Raw genomic sequence first — 18,075 nt, forward strand, 5'->3', positions numbered from 1 at the left:
CCTCTAGTTATCATACCCTCCTCCACATCCCCTCCCCTCCAGTTATCATACCCTCCTCCCCATCCCCTTCTCCCCATCCCTCCCCTCCAGTTATCATACCCTCCTCCCCATCCCATCCTCCCCATCCCCTCCCCTCCAGTTATCATACCCTCCTCCCCATCCCATCCCCTTTTCCCCATCCCCTCCCCTCCAGTTATTATACCCTCCTCCCCATCCCATCCCCTCCAGTTATCATACTCTCCTCCCCATCCCTCCAGTTATCATACCCTCCTCCACATCCCCTACCCTACCCCAGTCCTCTCTTCCTCTCAAGTCCAGTTTCAATATTTGCCTTTACCTGAAAGTGTAGAAGAAGACAGTTGTCCACAGGAAGAATTTTCAGGAGACAGAGTTGATTGGGCTCAGCAGCTGATTCATAGTGAAGAACATAGATCTCAGCTTCATTCCAACCATTCAGAAGGTTTTCTGTGCTCTGTTTCTCCCCCTGACAGAAAAAAAAGTAAGTTAGTGAGAACCAAAATAAAGTTTTTTTGTTTTCTTTTCTGTAAAATACTGATTGATAAACATTGTGACAGAATAGAGTGGTATTTTATTTTCTGAGGGTGATGGAGTAAGCAAAACAATGCTTTCTTTCATTCAGCCCTCCAAATGAAATCTGGGCTGGGGGTTCAGGGGGGAAGGTAAGCAGTCTGTTATGCAAATGACTCATGTTTGTAAAGCACTTACAGCTTGGTCTCAACCAAGTATAGGTGCAATATAAATAATAATGCATCCACCTCATATCATTAAAGAAATGACAGAAAGTAAAGCAAAAATATATATGACAAAAAAAGCAACAACAACGATTATATGAAAAGAGCATTATAATATATCGGGTGTCCCCCCAAAAGTTAACTGCTTTTTGACAAGTATTTTCTCAGTGATAGAGAAACTGAATTAATTGAAAATTTTCACACAGTAACCTTAGGGTATCGTCAACACGTCTGCAAAATATCTAAAAGTTCGGATGCAAATTATGTGAGTATTGTCAAATTCAAAACAGCATGTAAAAAAAATACCGTATCAGAGCTGTGCAATGTGACCTTCATCATGTTCATGCTAGCTGCCATGTGTTGGCATCTGTCAATCAGTGTCAGTCTAAAAATAGCCTGTCTGGGTGTCAAGTCTATTGATTTTTTTTTTTTATTGTCGTCTGCATCCAAAATCAGTTCTGTCCAAAGTTTCAGTTTGGAAGGATCAACCATGTGTAATAGCATTTATTTTTGTGGCACTTTGAATGGTTGTGTCGTTGAGATTGCGTGTGTGTGTTGTTGCTTGTGATGCTAGGGGAAGCAATTGTGTGTTGTTGCTTGTGAAGCTAGGGGAAGCAATTGCGTGTTCCTTATGAATATGATTTTACTGGGATCATCATTCCTCAGTGTCAGTGAGTACAGTTCCGGATAGCTCAGCTGATCCTGTCACAGCAAATGTAAGCCAGAGTGTGAGAATCGGCTGGACCGGATGGGTCCTAGTGTTTCAATGTTTGGCCTTTTGTCACACTGATGAGGTGAGGCTATCTATGTTATTAACGTTAGGTCCAATTATTCTTATTATTCATTGGCTTTTGGTTCTTCATTATTTGTCAAAACATTTTGTACTTTTTCTAGTTATGAATTGGATTATTGAATTTTACTATTTTTGTAAACTAATGGAAGGTGATCTGTTTCTGGGATTGTTTGGTTATTGTTCATTTCTACTCAATTATCTTCGTCATTTCCATGGATCGATTCATTCAAATGATAAAGTGTTATCAAAATATTTTCATGCTGTACATTACAAATATAGTTGATACAGTATTTATTATCTTGTTTTAGGAATACTTTTTGTATGTTTTTATTAAATGGAGCTTATGTACTTTTTGTGCAGAGGTTCGCGCATTGATGCGCATTGTTATGCAGTCGCACATTCTCACCCTTTGAATCTGAAGAGATCAAAATAGAAAACCTCTGTGAAACGACCCTGTGTGTGGTGTTCATTCCGTTTTCTCCCCCTCTGGTCCTTCCTTACCCTCTTCTTGACAAAGCTGTATCAAAGATAGAACCCCACCCCAACAACTACAACAATGGCACCCAATGTCCGTCTTCGATGACTACAGCTACCTCAAGTTTTGTCAGCATTGACGTCAGTGGATGAAGTTTTCTTGTTCTTCGTTGTCGTCACTGCTGATCGCTCCTACCCCACTCCCCATCACCACCATCGTTTTTCCCCCAACCTTTACCTTCTCCACCATTACCTTTCCATTCCAAACCCCATTGGATACCTTCTTACTCCCTCCCTACCCTCTCACTTTGGATACCCCGTTACCCCCCTCCCTACCACGCTAAGTCCAATAATCATCTTCAATGCAGAGATGGAGGACTACAGTCGTGAATGTCGTCGTGGAGACGTGATCTTCAGCTGTGTCGTCGTCACTGAGTTGTCGTCCAGAGGTTAAGAATCCCTTCCCCCACCCCACCCCCAATCCCCCTTCCCTAAGATTCATTGCTAGACTGTGCTTTGTTGTCGAAGCCAGCAGATAAACTTGAGCAATTTGGACTCTAATCACTTACGTTTACGTTAACGTTTCACTCTCTGTGCTATATTTAATCACTATGGCAACAGGTGGTGAAGACGTTGATAGGCCTTTTTCTGAGGATGAAGAGACAACTTTAGAGAAGATTTTTACTGCATTGCGTTCACGACCAAAGACAGATTCGAAAGAAGCTTTGAGGCAATGGATGGCAAATGTTTTCGCATCTCAACCATGGTTGTCAGCTGACATGCCATCTGCAGAGTCAGTCAAGACCAGTGAGTCTGCTGATTCTGAACCTCCTGTGGCTCAACATCTGGCTCAGCCCGTCATCAGTGTCGTGGGTCGCAAACCATGGTTGACAAAGTTTGGCGGCGAAGAAGGCTACGAGTTATGGTGCCACCAACTTCTTAGCCTCCGTCATGAGAACCACTCGTCACAGGACATTGCTGACACTATCCAAGCTTTGGTCCAAGGTAAGGCTGGTTCACTCCTGGTCAGCCTTGGCCCTGATGCTACAGTGGACAAGATACTAACGAAGCTTGACAGCATCTATGGGCAAGTGGACAAAGATGCTGATGTGTTGGCTGCTTTCTACAGCGCACGACAAGGACAGTCTGAGACAGTGGCTGACTGGAGATGCAGGATTGAGGGCCTGTTTGGTCATGTGCGCAGACTTTCAGACATCGATGGAGGCACTGATGAGGCACTGCGGCAGATGTTCTGGACAGGACTTCGGCAGGAACTCAAGGATGCATCCGCATATCAGTTCGACACCATCAAGTCCTTTGACAAGCTTCGTAAGGCAAATTATTTAATGTGGTTTTGTGCATACGGAAGTGTATTATAGGATGATACCAGAAGAATTATCTAAAAAGAAAACAAGTGCACACGCATCACAAACCTAACCTTTGACAAAGAACCGGTTTTGTTTGGTGTTAAAAAAAGAAATACACACTTACTTATTGGTTGACTTGATAGTATTATCAGCTAAATGCTAGGTAAACATATGGAATAATGTGGTGTCAACGCTCTTAAACAAATGATGAAATCTGGAAAAAAAATTACACCCCCCCCCCCCCAGACCCCCTCCAGTGCTGTGACTAAAAATGAAAGTTGGTATCCATACCTTGAAAGTTGAATGAACAATTTTTTTCCCACAGTGCTGAGTGACAAATGTCATCTAAGGATGGTACTGTAAATTTGATTTCTGAGTGTGTTTGTGTATCATCTATGTGTGTGTGAGTGCGCGCTTGTGTGTGTGCGTGTATACCTGTGTCTGTGTGTGTGTGTGTGTAAATTGTATTATTGTTCAAAATGATAAGGGAAATCGTTTTTCCTCCATCAACTTTGATGTGGGGGTTTAATTGCAATATCTACGGTTTCAGCTCGGGGCACGCAGTACATGGCTTCAAAGCAATGCACAACAACCAAGGCAATTGCTCACTACCATTCTTCTGTAGGCCAACACCACCTTGGTGTTTTACTACACTCCAATTATGTCAGTGTCGACTTATCAGGGGAAAACATTAAAGGATCACAAAAGTTTTGTCGATGCATGCAAGGTGTCCACTTAAATGAGACTGAGCAAAGAGTGGAAATTTTATTGAGAAAAAAAAAGGCTCTTGGCCAGGGCCAAAGAACTGTGTCGACTTACATACATGATGAGACATCTTAAGCAAGGACGACTTATGACATCGTCTTCTGCGTTCACTCGTATGCACACGAGTGGGCTTTTACGTGTATGACTGTTTTTACCCAACCATGTAGGCAGCCATACTCCGTTTTCAGGGGCGTGCATGCTGGGTATGTTCTTGTTTCCATAACCCACCGAACGCTGACATGGATTACAGGATCTTTAACGTGCGTATTTGATCTTCTGCTTGCATATACACATGAAGGGGGTTCAGGCACTAGCAGGTCTGCACATATGCGGATCTGGGAGATCGTAAAAATCTCCACCCTTTACCCACCAGGCACCCGTCACCGTGATTCGAACCCGGGACCCTCAGACTGACAGTCCAACGCTTTAACCACTCGGCTATTGCGCCCGTCATATGACATCATAAATCATTGTTTCTTTTAGAATCAAATAATCAAATATTACGATGATCATTAATGTGTTCACTACCATTGTTTGCACAGCTGAAGCAGCAATGTGTATTTATATGTGAAGGATATTATAAACCTTGTCCCTACCTTAAAAAAAACTGGATAAATATCTTTTAGCGAAAACGCTAGAATTTCACACAAAAGATTTCCATGTTGCTGGGCATGGATTATTTTGGATTTTTCACAGGATCAAATTTGGGCCCTGTTCTGTTTGTGTACAAAGAATGGTATTAATTTTTTCCACCCCAAATTCTAATTACACTGCACTAATATTGAATAAGTTTATTGCTGCCCAAAAATGTTGACTTATCCAAGGTGTGGATAAGTTGACCATCGCATAAGTTGACTTTTTTGTTGTTGTCCCCAGTGGGTGAGCTTATCCAGGGCCAACTGGATACTCTTAACTGTGTATGGTAATACCTTTTTTCTTTATTTATGGTGGGTTTAAGAGGAAGGTTTGTGGGTACTTGCTCGTTTTTGTTTTGTTCTGTTTGTGCCCCCCCCCCCTCCGGAACAGCCCTCCCCCTCCCTTTTAATTTTTTCTTTATAGTTTTATTACATTTTATTTTGCTGTTATCCTACATACTTGCTGATTGATCAGAAAGAAAAGATATGATCAGAAAGAAAAGATACCACGACAGTCGCTCTGACAAGCAAATCTCCCGTCGCCGCAGAAAAGCCAAATGCGTGTCTAATTTATAACAACAACAACAACAAAAAACAACAACAAAAACTGTCATGAACTGAGGAACTTCCTCATGAAGAGAAAGTAGAACCAGAATGTACTTCAGAATACATCAAATTACTTACAGATGGATTTTCACCGACGCCTGTGAGTTTGAACCCAGCGCTAATGATAATCCAATGGATGGCGCTCACCACAGCATCTTGTGATGATCGGAGCTGAGATTGTACGCTGGAGAACAAAAGTTCAAAGCCTGGTAGCATTATTTCTCTGCCGGTTGGTTTCAATACAACATCATCATGCCATCTTGGAAACCACTCTTCCGGTTCTTTTCAGAGAAAAGGTACGAGTCGTTTCCCTTAAAAGTGTTGGAAAACGGCGAAGCCAGGCCTTGAAGGAAAATAGAATAGAATGAAATAAAACGAAATAGATAAACAGAAATAAACTTAACTATGAACCTTTTTTTTTTTTAGATAGTATGACGAATAAACAAATTGTAAATGAAGCGTCGAACCTTAACCAAAATGACTATAATAAATTATACCAAATTCACTGATATGTCATGTAACAAAGAAGCGACTGTTTGAAAACTTCAAGCGTACTTTGCCCCTTTCCTACTACTACAACTTCTACAAAAAATGAGTAAAAAAACAAAAAACAAAAAACAACAACTAAAAATGATATGAATAATAGTAATAATAATGATAATAACTGATAACAAAAACGTTAGCGTACGTGACGTATAAATGAATAAACACAAATATGATAAACACACACACACACACACGAACAAAACCGGACAGGTTGTAGCGGAACACCACAATCCACGCTCCTTCATCGTGGCAACAGCGCAGGGAACGATCCGGCCACAGGTAACAGGTCACACCTAGTGGCCATGCCTGGTGAAGCCCGACCAACACTGCAGACAACCACTGCCGCAGGGAATGCCACGTCTTCGGGTTCTCTTCCACCACCATCACCACCTCAACAGATCCCCTCATCGCCCAGACAGCAGCCACCCATACAGATGACAACGCCCAGAGCAACACCCACGGCCCCAGGACCAGCTGTCAACAACACACCAGGTCAACTCCGCACCAGATCAGGCAGACCAGTCAACAAACCGGTGAAGCTGAATCTGTGAAAGTGTACCCAGCAGATCTGAGAAAGGCCCTTATGGCTTATCTGTACTGGGAAAACAAAGTGTAGGAAGTGCAAATGTGCTCCTATAAGGGGTCTGAGAAAGGCCCCTATGGCTCACCTGTCTTGGGGAAAACAAAATATTAGGTTAAAAACTTCACCAGCACAACAAACTTACTTCATCCCATAACCATACCAACGTATGGAACACAGTGCAACATTGACATATATATTCTTTTGTGTGTACATGTACATTGCTTCTGAACACTTACCAACAACCGCTGATCTAGTCACATGTCATAATCAAACGTATACTGGTACCAAATCCAAAACCCATACAAATATGTTTAACGCATTGTGTTTGTTTTTCACTACATTCTTTTTCTTTTCTCCTTTTCACCACAAAATTATCTTATCACTAAAAGTTTCAAAGCATATCCCATGATATGTATTCGACCACAAGCCATAATTTCATTATCTCTTTGGAAGGAAACTATACTGAATTGATTGACATTGTTACGAATCAGTAGAAGGGGGAAGAGGAGAGAAGTGAACTGACTCTCACAAAAGAAGCTCAGTGAGACTCATAGTGCATACTGCATGATCTGCTTTTAATTCACTTTTAGTTCATTGTGTATCTAGATGGAAATGAACAGTTCCCCACACAAAAAAGGGGAGTTGCAGTATGATGCATGCGTTTGTCGTGCTTTGTGAATCCAGACGAGCTAAGGGAAATAACTCCGGTTGATCCGAACTTGGAATGAACGTGGCTTGCAAAGGACTCCATTTGTCCCTTTACATAATATTGCAACACACACACACACACACACACACACACACACACACACACACACTCCCACGTATCGTACTCCGAGACTGAAGTACCACGCACAATGTCACACACACACACACACGTACGGCGCGGCACGTATATATCCGCCACACTTCGAGATTCCGCAACTTGAACACACTGCATGACGACACACATACACGAATACACACACGTACCACACACGCACACATAAAGTTGGCACACACACACACACACACACACACACACACACACACACGCACACGCACACACACACACACGCACTCTCTCTCTCTGACATACACCGACCGGCACCGGCTCACGGCACACACACACACACACACACACACACACACACACACATACATATATATATATATTATGTATGTATGTATGTATGTATGTATATGGTATGTAAAGAAGTCCAGAGTATACGATTAATAAGTCATAGAAGAGTTTACGCAAAGTGTAAGACACGTAGTCAGTACGCCAGTAAAAACTAAAATAGATAAAGATTATAAAATTAAAAAAAAGAAGTCTTTCGTGCGGCAAAATTCAAAAAGCCAAGGAAGAGACACAACAAAAGAGGTAAGGCCTTAAAGACTCACATGTGATACACTTAAAAGAAATTAATCTAATCGTTAAAATGTCAGTGTTCTGTATTTGTTAACAAAAAAAAAAAGTTTCGTCGGTTTAAAAAAAAAGAAAAAAAAGGCCTGAGCGCAGGTTCGAGCCAAACATGTTCGAGCACGAAGAAAATAATTTGTCTTATTCATTGCACTCAGCTATTGCGGATCTGTGATTCAATTTCAAAAATTAATATCAAAGTATATGCTTTTTAAATGGTGATAAATCGATTGTGGCATTCGACTCGTGAGACTCGAATGCTGTTTAAATAACACTATTTGGGTGTATCTCTGGCATTCAGTTAAAAAATTCTGTATGGACAATTAAGAATTCTTTAAAGTCCGCAGTAAAGGAGACGTAGCTATCGCCCACAATCACATTGCAACATTTAGCCGCTTTTCTCTGGATCCAGATAAATGTACAAGTTTATAGTTACACCCGATGGGAAAGTACGATACGCCGGGTCAATTCAATTTCACTTTTATGTTCATTCTAGTTTATTGGGTATCCACTTTAAAAGATTCATATGCAGTCAACACGTCGATGATGTAGTCTGTGTCACTGTATGTGTTCTGTCCAGAATTTGTATTTCTTTCCATTTAATTGCGAACAAGAACATAGAGGTCACGCCGTATACTCACAAAGCATCGCCAACGCCATGGTGTTCTTCGGAATCCCAGAAATGGCCTCAACGAAATAAACCATTAATGATACGGGAAACACGGCTTAATTTGGGAGACTTACAAACTCTTATTGGTATGACCATGAAGATTTTTTTTTCCTATGATTTTTAAGCCAAATTTGGTATTGACGAACAAAATATGAGTCCAGAGAAAACGGCGATATTAAAGTTTACTGACCAGGGACACACAGACATACATACATACATACAGACAGACAGACAGACAGACACACACACACACACACACACACACACACACACACACACACACACACACACACACACACACACACACACTGTCAGTGACACAAACACAATTAACCGAACACCGGGTTATAACATAGACTAACTTCATTTACACAAGTGAGTCAAAAATGGTTTGACAAAGATTGTGTTTTACTGTGTAAAGAATTAGAATCACTATATCAAATGCTTTAACCTGACATCTGCTTAACAAAAATCTACATCAGAAATGTTTTTTCTAAGAGAGGACACCACCAACAAATGATTAAGAAGAGGAGGACAGTATATAGATTAAACAAACTATAGCTGACTGGCTCAACAAAGATGTAGAATATGATCCAAATACACCATGGAAAATGACTGAAACAACTAGAATAATGGAAATGCATCAAAACACACAATCTGTATCAGTTAAGATGGATAACCTACTTACATGAATTTATTGGGGGGAAAAGTTGAGATAGATGAGGGAAACCAAAATACGACTGAAACACAGTTTAGCAGTGTTTATCATAACACTAACCTCGATAATGATATATCTGAAACAAGAATAATGTAAAAGCTTCTCAAAAATTGAAGAACAATAAATCACCGGGCATATATGGGATCAGAAGTGAGATAATTAAAGCTGTCTTACCGGACATACTTCCCACAGTCAAAAGCATATTTGATTGTGCTTTGAAAGTGGATGTTACCCGGATATCGGATTCATGGGAGAAAAAAAACACTTTTATCTATCCCAATTCAAAAAGAGGGTGGTAAATCAAACCCAAACAACTGCAGAGGAATATCTATCAATTGCTTTTTGAGTAATCTACTTTGTCCAAACAGCGGACTGCATAACTATTTATAATCTAACAGTTTACTTGTAAATCAAGAAGCCTGTTTCAGAAAAGGTTTTAGAACTACGGACCATACTTTTGTATTTAAAAAGTTGATTATACCATGAATTTTTCTTGAACATAGATGAATGTTTTGTTGATTTTTTTTTTAAAAGGCTTTCGATAACATTTTGCATGCAGGTATGTTCGCAGGTTGGTTCACTATACTTCAAAAATAGGTATAGAAAGTAGGCGCATCAATTTTTCAATTTGATTAACACACACACACACACACACACACACACACACACACACACACACACATATATATATATATATATATATATATATATATATGGCGGGGTTGTGAGGGGGGGGGGGGGGGATTCTCCACTGATCGTGGCATGAAGATCCACAGGACCAGAAAGGGTTGTATGAAGAATCTGACGAATGCTCAGCAGCGCACTGCACCAACAGATAAGACGTCGGAAAACCAAGGCCAGGATTCAAACCACAGTGTAAAGGACATCCACGCTGATAATTCAGACGAATCATTTGTACAAGATCTTGAAGCCAAACGCCAGAAACTAAACTTGCCACCTGCAAGTGCAAAAACGGAATGGGAAGAGTTGGACCAGAAAATAGTTCGAAAACTTGATGCGCTGACAGGAAAGAGCACATTAGAATACAAGTTAGCCACATACGGAGATATCGTGTATGCAACCTGTCAGGAAACATATGGAGAGAAAGAACCAAAGACAAGAACATCTCAAAAGTCCAGGCGACAACGAGAAATGAACAACATCCGAAATGCAAAAAGAAAGCTCAAGAAAACGATGAAGACAGCTTCAGAATTTGAGAAGCAGGGCCTACAGAAACTTTGGAAAGACCTGAAAGCAAAACACAGTGCCCTCAGTAACGCAGAATCAGCAAGGAGGAAAAGGAGCAAAAAGAAGATACAAGGCTGCTTCTTTCGAGACCCCTTTCAGTTCGCCAGGAAACTGTTCGAGCAGCCCCAATCAGGGACACTCACAGTTGACAAAGAAACATTCAACAGCACCTCAGGAAAACGTATTCTGATCCGCAAAGCAAGAAACCACTAAATCTCAAGGGTTTGGTTCATCCCAGGAAACCAGAGAAGAAGTTCAGCGATAAACCACCAACCCTTGAGGAAGTACAGAAAGTGGTCAAGAAAGCCAGGGCCAAATCATCACCAGGGCCAAACGGGATACCGTACCTGCTGTACAAGAAATGTCCCAAAGTCCTTGAGTGGCTCCACAGAGTGATAAGGTCAGCATGGAGGAACCTGAAGATCAGCGACCAGTGGGTGATAGCTGATGGCGTGTACATCCCGAAAGAGCAGTATTCAAGTACCATCAGTCAGTTCAGACCAATATTGCTCCTGAATGTCAAAGGAAAAATCTTCCTCTCTGTCATAACTGTAAGACTTACAAAATGCCTCACAGAAAATGAGTACCTGGATGTGTCAGTCCAGAAAGGTGGCATCCCAGGAGTTCCTGGCTGTGTAAAAACATGCCACAATGATTTGGGATGCAATCCGAAGAGTAAAAGCAGAGAAAAAGAACCTTGACGTGGTATGGCTGGATCTGGCAAATGAGTACGGGTCAGCTCCTCATGAGGTCCTGAAGTGGAGACCACCCTGGAGGCGCTGGTTCGAACCTGCTGAGGACCAGGAAAAAACAAAAAAACAAAAGAAAAGGCGGCAATACAAGGGCATCTAGGAGTCATGACCTGGGTGCGGCCCAGCCCCCGTAGAGGAGTTAAGAGCCGAAACACTTGACTGAGGGGGGATTCTTCTCTGAAGACCTTGTACTCTCCAGCTATCTCTAGAGTTTCTTATCACTATGTGTGTGTGTGTGTGTGTGTGTGTGTGTGTGTGTGTTGCACCCAATCTATGAAATTGGCCATTTCATGAAATGAGCAAATATCATGCCCATTTCATGAAATGAGCAATCGAGAACTCGGTCATTTCATGAAGTGAGCAACTTTAATGAATGATTTTTTTTTCATTTATAGATACATAGAGCTACAGAATTTGTCCAATCACAGCAGAAATTAAACATGTATATGTTTGAAAAATTCCTTTATTTTGATCAAATATAATAATTCATCTAAAATATTTGTTTCATTTTTCAGTGGCTTCTGATTGTCCAAACACTGTACACCATTCGTTAGGAACAAGCCCTGCGTTTTCTCTTTCTTTCTCTCTCTCTGTGTCAGTGTTCATATGATCAAAAAAGAACACGACAACACCATTCGAGTTTTCGGAGTTCTGATGCTCCTTCTTCAGCAGCTATTTTTTTTGCTAATGATGTCAATAGTTGACTTCACGGCACATGTCATAGCTGACAGAAAGAAGAATGAAAAACGTCACGGCACACGTCACAGATAAAAGAATGAAAAAACGTTACGACACACACACAGATTTGTGGCTGTGGCAGGCACTGTTGCAGCGAAGACCAGCTTTCAGACAGGAACAGCGTTTTGATAAGCAGTAGCTCCTGCAATGGCATCGTTGGTATCCCTGACCGTCACTCACACTTTGTGCCCGAACAATTTCGTGGATGCTAAGCACTTCTGGTGACATATTTTCTGCGCAAAGTCCTGCATACTGAAAGGTTTTGCCTTTGATAATGTCGTGTTTTGTGTCTGTTGTGCAGCCAGTCTCTTCTGCTTCTAACTCAACACATACTAAATTTGGTGGGTCTGCTTTACTGCGGTCAAATTGAGAAACAGGCACAGCGATATTGTCTCCAACACCAACTGCCCGAAGTGATCTGGTGCTGCGTGCAAGCAATCGTTTGGCTTGCTGTTCAAGGGGTGCATTGCTTTATTCCTTGCACCTTCAGCTGGATGTAGGTTATCGGGCGCATTATTGTCTGATCATGGGCTTAGCAGCTGGTCTCCCGAGGAAAATGGTCTAAGAGCTGTCTGTGGGTCATCTATGGAAAAGAACTCGGTGTCATCTGTAGAGGGTGGCTCATTTATCAGTTGTACATTTTCAATGGAGAACGGAGAAAGATTTTCCATTGAAGGTTCTGAACATCCTGGAGCTGGTGGTAGGTTATCAGCAGATGTGAATCCTGGAGGCAGCAATGGGTCATGTACAGAGGAAGTGCAAGGGTTGCCTTCTTCTAGAAGTTTTCCAAGTTCTTCTTCCTCCATTGCGGACAATATTCTGCTGAGAAACTCATCATAATAACGGAACAAAACGGGCACCATAACTCTACTGGGCAGAATTGTTATCCCGCATCCATATCATTAGCATTAGTTTCAAGTCACTATTACTCCGTTTGCAATTGTAGTATAATACATCTGCCTTGAGCAGTTGCGATGCGAATAATATTTCAAAACTCATGAATTGAGCACGATATTTGCTCATTTCATGAAAGGGGCAATTTCATAGATTAGGTGAAACACACAGATAATCTATATATATATATATCTATATCTATCTATCTATCTATATATATAAAAGTGTGCACTCGTAATGAAAATGGATTCTTCCCTTAAGCCGATATATGTTCAAAGAAGAGAACTACATGGAAATACACTGAGCCTCACAGTATTCGATATATATGCAGGTATGTTCACAGGTAGGTTTACTAAACTTCAAAAATAGGTATACAAAGTAGGTACTTCAGGTTTTCAAATTGACAAAAGAATATTATAATATATATATAAAGTGTGCACTCGTAATGAACATGGATTCTCCCCTTCAGCCGGTATACTGATGTTCAAAGAAGAGAACTACATGTAAATACACTGAGCCCCACAGAATTCGATATATATATATATATATGTATATATGGTAGTGTGGACTGAAGTTCCGATTACCTCCCGTTTTGTTGTGTTGTAGATTATTGAGGTAAAAAGATTTGGAAGTTATTTGATTTTTTTTATAAATGCTTTTCTTTTTAATTTATTAACCAAGAATATTTGTAGTATTGACGAGTATTTTAATTTTATTTTTAGGATTATTTTTGTTATATGAATAATTTTATAGATTATTCTTTAAATTTGATGTGAATAGTCCGATTTTAGTTTTTACAAAGACTCCAAGAAGCCGCCATGTTCTGCACCCTGCAGTAGTCTAGCCTGTTGTTTTAAAGGTAAATTTTCTGTATAAAATGATTAAAAATGCACAAATTATAGTTGCTAGAAATAGATGAAAGATATTATTTTGTTTGTAGAATTATAAAAAAAGAAAAGGATGACGCCAAATTGAGTTAAGGTTTTCTCCAGGTTTTATGAAACAAAAAACGCGGGAGTGGAACGTGGATTTGAGAAAGAAAAGAATTGATCTGAGTTCAGATATCGCAGGAGCCACTGTTGCCTATCGGTGCGACAAACAATATTGTTAGTGTTTTAATAACTGTCAGGTGCATGCTGGGGAGTTATGTGGTTGACACTGATGTATGATTTGCCATTTTGGGCATCCACGTTTGGATCTTATTTTTGAAATGTGCCAAGAGATCTCTGGGACTGGTTCTTGCAGTCTTATATTTTAAGTTTTATAAGATGTTACCAAAGAAAAGAATAAGGGTTGTTGTTTTTTTTGTGTGTGTGTTCCACAGTGTTTTGAAGGGTGTGTTTTGTGATTACCTTAAAGATAGTTTATACTCTAAATGGCATGATTTAATTGTCACTACCTAGGAGTGACAGCTGATTGTCTTTTTTATATAATGAGTATTGAGATAAGCTGCTGTGGCTCTGATGTATGTTAGATTGTTTTATTGCAAATTGCCGTTGGCTGATATGTAAGTTTGTTTTGCATGCAGAGGTTTGTTTTGCGTGCAGAGGCACAGCGGCAGCGGGTTTTTTTATTATTTAAAAAAAAATTTTTTTTTTTAGAGGGATTTTGATTAGGAGTATGAACAGCAAAATTTGTGTTTAGTAAGGGGTTAAGATTGGGATTTGCCAAATTTTGGGACTGGGATTTGTTAATGAGGACAGGGAAATTTGAGGGTTTTTTTGGTTGTAGTTTTTGTTTGTGAAATAATTGTGGGAGAAGTTAGAGGTGCGTGGTTGTGTGTTCTTGTGTTGTTGTTTTTTTGTGTTTTTGTTTTTTACCCATTGTCCACCCCATAAGCCCCTTCTAAAATACTCCTTGATTAATAAATGGTTGTTTGAATATGATAAAGCAGTCTCAGTTATAATTCGTGTATTCTTAGTGAGACTGTATATTTGTTTTGTAAATTTTTATATGGTGTCCTGATGAGACTGTATGACTGGGTGTTGATATTGTTGTTTGTCGTATCTGTGTGTTGTTCTGTATTATTCGTAGTCAAGTGAGTGAGTTGTGGGTGCGGTGGGATCCTGCAAATTATAAATTTAATGTGAGCAGCTAAGCCTTCATTTATTTTCTAAGGGAAATAACCCCAGGGCTTTATTTATTTACATATTAAATACTTATTTTCTTCTTCTTACTTTTTTTTTATTCACAATTTAATCTCTTTTCTATTTTTGATATTTATTGACTTAATTTTATTTCACTGACTCACTTGTGTAAACAAAGTGAGTCTATGTTTTAACCCTGTGTTCGGTTTTCTCTCTGTGTGTGTGTGTGTGTCTGTGTGTCCGTGGTAAACTTTAACATTGACATTTTCTCTGCAAATACTTTGTCAGTTGACACCAAATTTGGCATAAGAATAGGAAAAATTCAGTTCTTTCCAGTCATCTTGTTTAAAACAATATTGCACCTCTGGGATGGGCACAAAAAAAAAGAAAACAGAAAAAAAGAAGCCTAATTATATGCAAACTGCATTTACTGTTATATTTTTTGTATTCTCTAAACTTGGCACTTTGACCTCTTATTCTGACACAACAACAAGAGGAGTCATTATTATCATTTTTTGTTCAAACAGGAACTTCTTCTGCTAAGCATGGAATTTTTATTTATTTTGCAAACGTTTTGGTGCAGATAGTAAAAAAGGGAAATTACTCTGTAATTAATGCTAGAGGACTTAATTTATCACAAGTGAGTCTTGAAGGCCTTGCCTCTCTTGTTTTATTTTATTTTATTATTTATTTTATTTTATTTTGTTTTTGATTTGGCTCACGCTGCCACACACACACACACACACACACACATATATATAGAGAGAATATTGTTAATTGGTTCCCAGAGTTGGTCTGAAAATAAAAGTATCTCGATCTTGTTTTATATAAGCTGATGAATCAGCACTGCTCTCAAAAACTAGACATGGCCTTCAGCTAATACTAATCCATACATTGTAAACAGTGAGATATTCAAATCAACATACACAAACCAGAATGACTCATATTTTCAAAATCAGAACCAAGAGCTCAAATGTATTTTGAATGCGGAACAGAAGTCACAGAAACAACTGAACAGTTTAAATACCCAGAAATGATAATCCTTAACTCAGGAAAAAAAACCCAAGGGAATAAAGCATTCTTAAAAGAACTTTCGAAATGAAGACATAACCATACGTATAATTTCAAAATTATTTGATAGCCTTGTTTCAACTGTCATTACGTATGGTGCAGAAGTATGGCAAAAGCCACAAATTTAGCAGTACTCAGCGAAGGAGGCAAAAATCCCTCAACCTTAAAAGTGACCAGTCAAATAATCAAATTTTGGTTACACATTACACAAGCACGAGAAAATTTGTATGTTAATTTTGTATACAACGATATATGTTTGATGGAGTCTCCCGTCGGTCCGACGGATGAGTAGGCAGGCAGGCTTATCTGTCGGTGTGTGTCCTCATATGGGAGAAGAGGCCGATTCTGGATGCGCAGCACTTCCCACAAGTGTTGCAAGAGAAAACGTCTCCAGAAGTTGAGCCCCGTTTCCTTCGTTCACGCTTCTCCTTAATGGCCAGCGTTCTCTTGTTTTCAAACGTCTTTATGCCACTAGAGCACAGCATCCTCCAGCGAGAGCGGTCAAGGGCATCAGTTTCCCAGGAAGTGATATCCATGTCACAGGCTTTGAGGTTTGTCTTCAAGGTGTCCTTGAATCGCTTGCAGGGTCTTCCAAGTTCGCGGTGGCCTTCCTACAGCTGGCCATACAGTAGCATCTTCGGGATCCTGCTATCTGTCATGTGGACAACGTGTCCTGTCCAGCGTAGCTGGCACTGGATCAGCAGGATTTCAATGCTGGGCAGGCCACTCCTCTCTAGGACCTGGACGTTGGAGACCCTGTCTTGCCACTTTATGCCGAGGATTTTTCGTCGGCATCTCTGGTGAACTGCTCAAGTTGTTGAATGTGATGGCGATACATCGTCCATGTTTCACAGCAGTACAAGGTGGTCAGCAACACAACTCTGTAGGTTTTGATTTTGGTGCTGAGCCTGATGCATTTGTTGTTCCACAGCCTGTTGTTAAGTCTGCCAAAGGCGGAGCTGGCCTTGGTGATGCGCAGCGTCACTTCTGTATCAAGGGCTCCGTTGCTGCATAGGGTGCTGCCCAGGTAGCAAAACTTGTCGACTGCCTTGATCTCAGTGTCATCGATCTTGATTGCAGGTGGGGGGGAGGCACTGGCGTTCTGTGAGCTAGCTGGTTGGTACATGGACTCGGTCTTGCTGAGGCTGATGGTGAGTCCAAAGCGCCTGCAGAGGTTAAGAACCTGTCCATAATGAACTACATGTCCTCATGGGTGTGTGAAGCAAGCACGCAGTCATCAGCGAAGAGGAACTCTCTCAATAGTGCCTCAAACACCCTGGACCTGGCATGGAGTCGCCACAAGTTGAAAATTTGCCATCTGTGCGGAACTGAATGTAGATGCCCCAGTCACAGTCTTGGAAGGCGTCGATCAGCATGGCAGAGAAAAGAATGGAGAACAGTGTGGGTGCCAGGACGCAGCCCTGTTTCACTCCGTTTACCACAGGGAATGGATCCGACATGTCAGTATTTTCCTGTACTCTTGCCTGCATGCCATCATGGAATGACGCAATCAGCTGGATTAGGCTGTCTGGGCAGCTGAACTTTAGGAGGATCTTCCACAGACCACGGCGGTTCACCGTGTCGAAGGCCTTAGTCAGGTCTACAAAGACCATGTGGAACTCCTTGTTCTGCTCATGGCACTTCTCCTGCATCTGGGGTATGGCAAACACCATGTCACATGCTCCCCTGCCTGAGTGGAAGCCGCACTGTGCTTCAGGGATGACTGTGTTGGAGACATGGTCAACCAGTTTGTTCAATATGATGCGGGCAAAGATTTTGCCGGCAATGTAGAGGAAAGTGATTCCATGGTGGTTATCGCAGGATGTTTTGTCTCCCTTCCGGTTGTAGATGTGGACAGTTGAAGCATCCTTGAAATCCTGGGGGACCTCCCCTCTCTCCCAGATAGACTGGAACAGGGTGGTCAGCTTGTCTGTCAGCACCTCGCCTTCATACTTGTAGATGTCAGCCTGGATT

At 40.8% G+C, this 18,075-nt stretch overlaps 1 protein-coding gene across 2 annotated transcripts in view; it reads right to left on the reverse strand.

Annotated features, from left to right (window-relative positions):
* LOC143291180 (proteasome inhibitor PI31 subunit-like) overlaps positions 1-6,563 on the reverse strand; it is a 70,358-nt gene extending 63,795 nt beyond the window's left edge. Inside the window, exons 1-3 of one of the 2 annotated variants that reach the window (XM_076600898.1) lie at positions 6,147-6,563; positions 5,471-5,576; positions 338-484 (exon numbers count right to left, since the gene is read on the reverse strand). In XM_076600898.1, the coding sequence (XP_076457013.1) occupies positions 338-484; positions 5,471-5,576; positions 6,147-6,346 (453 nt within the window). In that variant the 5' untranslated portion in view covers positions 6,347-6,563. Of the gene's footprint in view, positions 1-337; positions 485-5,470; positions 5,577-6,130 lie in introns of both variants that reach the window. The other variant, XM_076600899.1, reaches the window with a different exon arrangement.
* Between the last annotated feature and the right edge of the window lie 11,512 nt (positions 6,564-18,075).

This window comes from Babylonia areolata, chromosome 16, assembly GCF_041734735.1.
Source record: "Babylonia areolata isolate BAREFJ2019XMU chromosome 16, ASM4173473v1, whole genome shotgun sequence".
Lineage (NCBI taxonomy): Eukaryota > Metazoa > Mollusca > Gastropoda > Neogastropoda > Buccinidae > Babylonia > Babylonia areolata.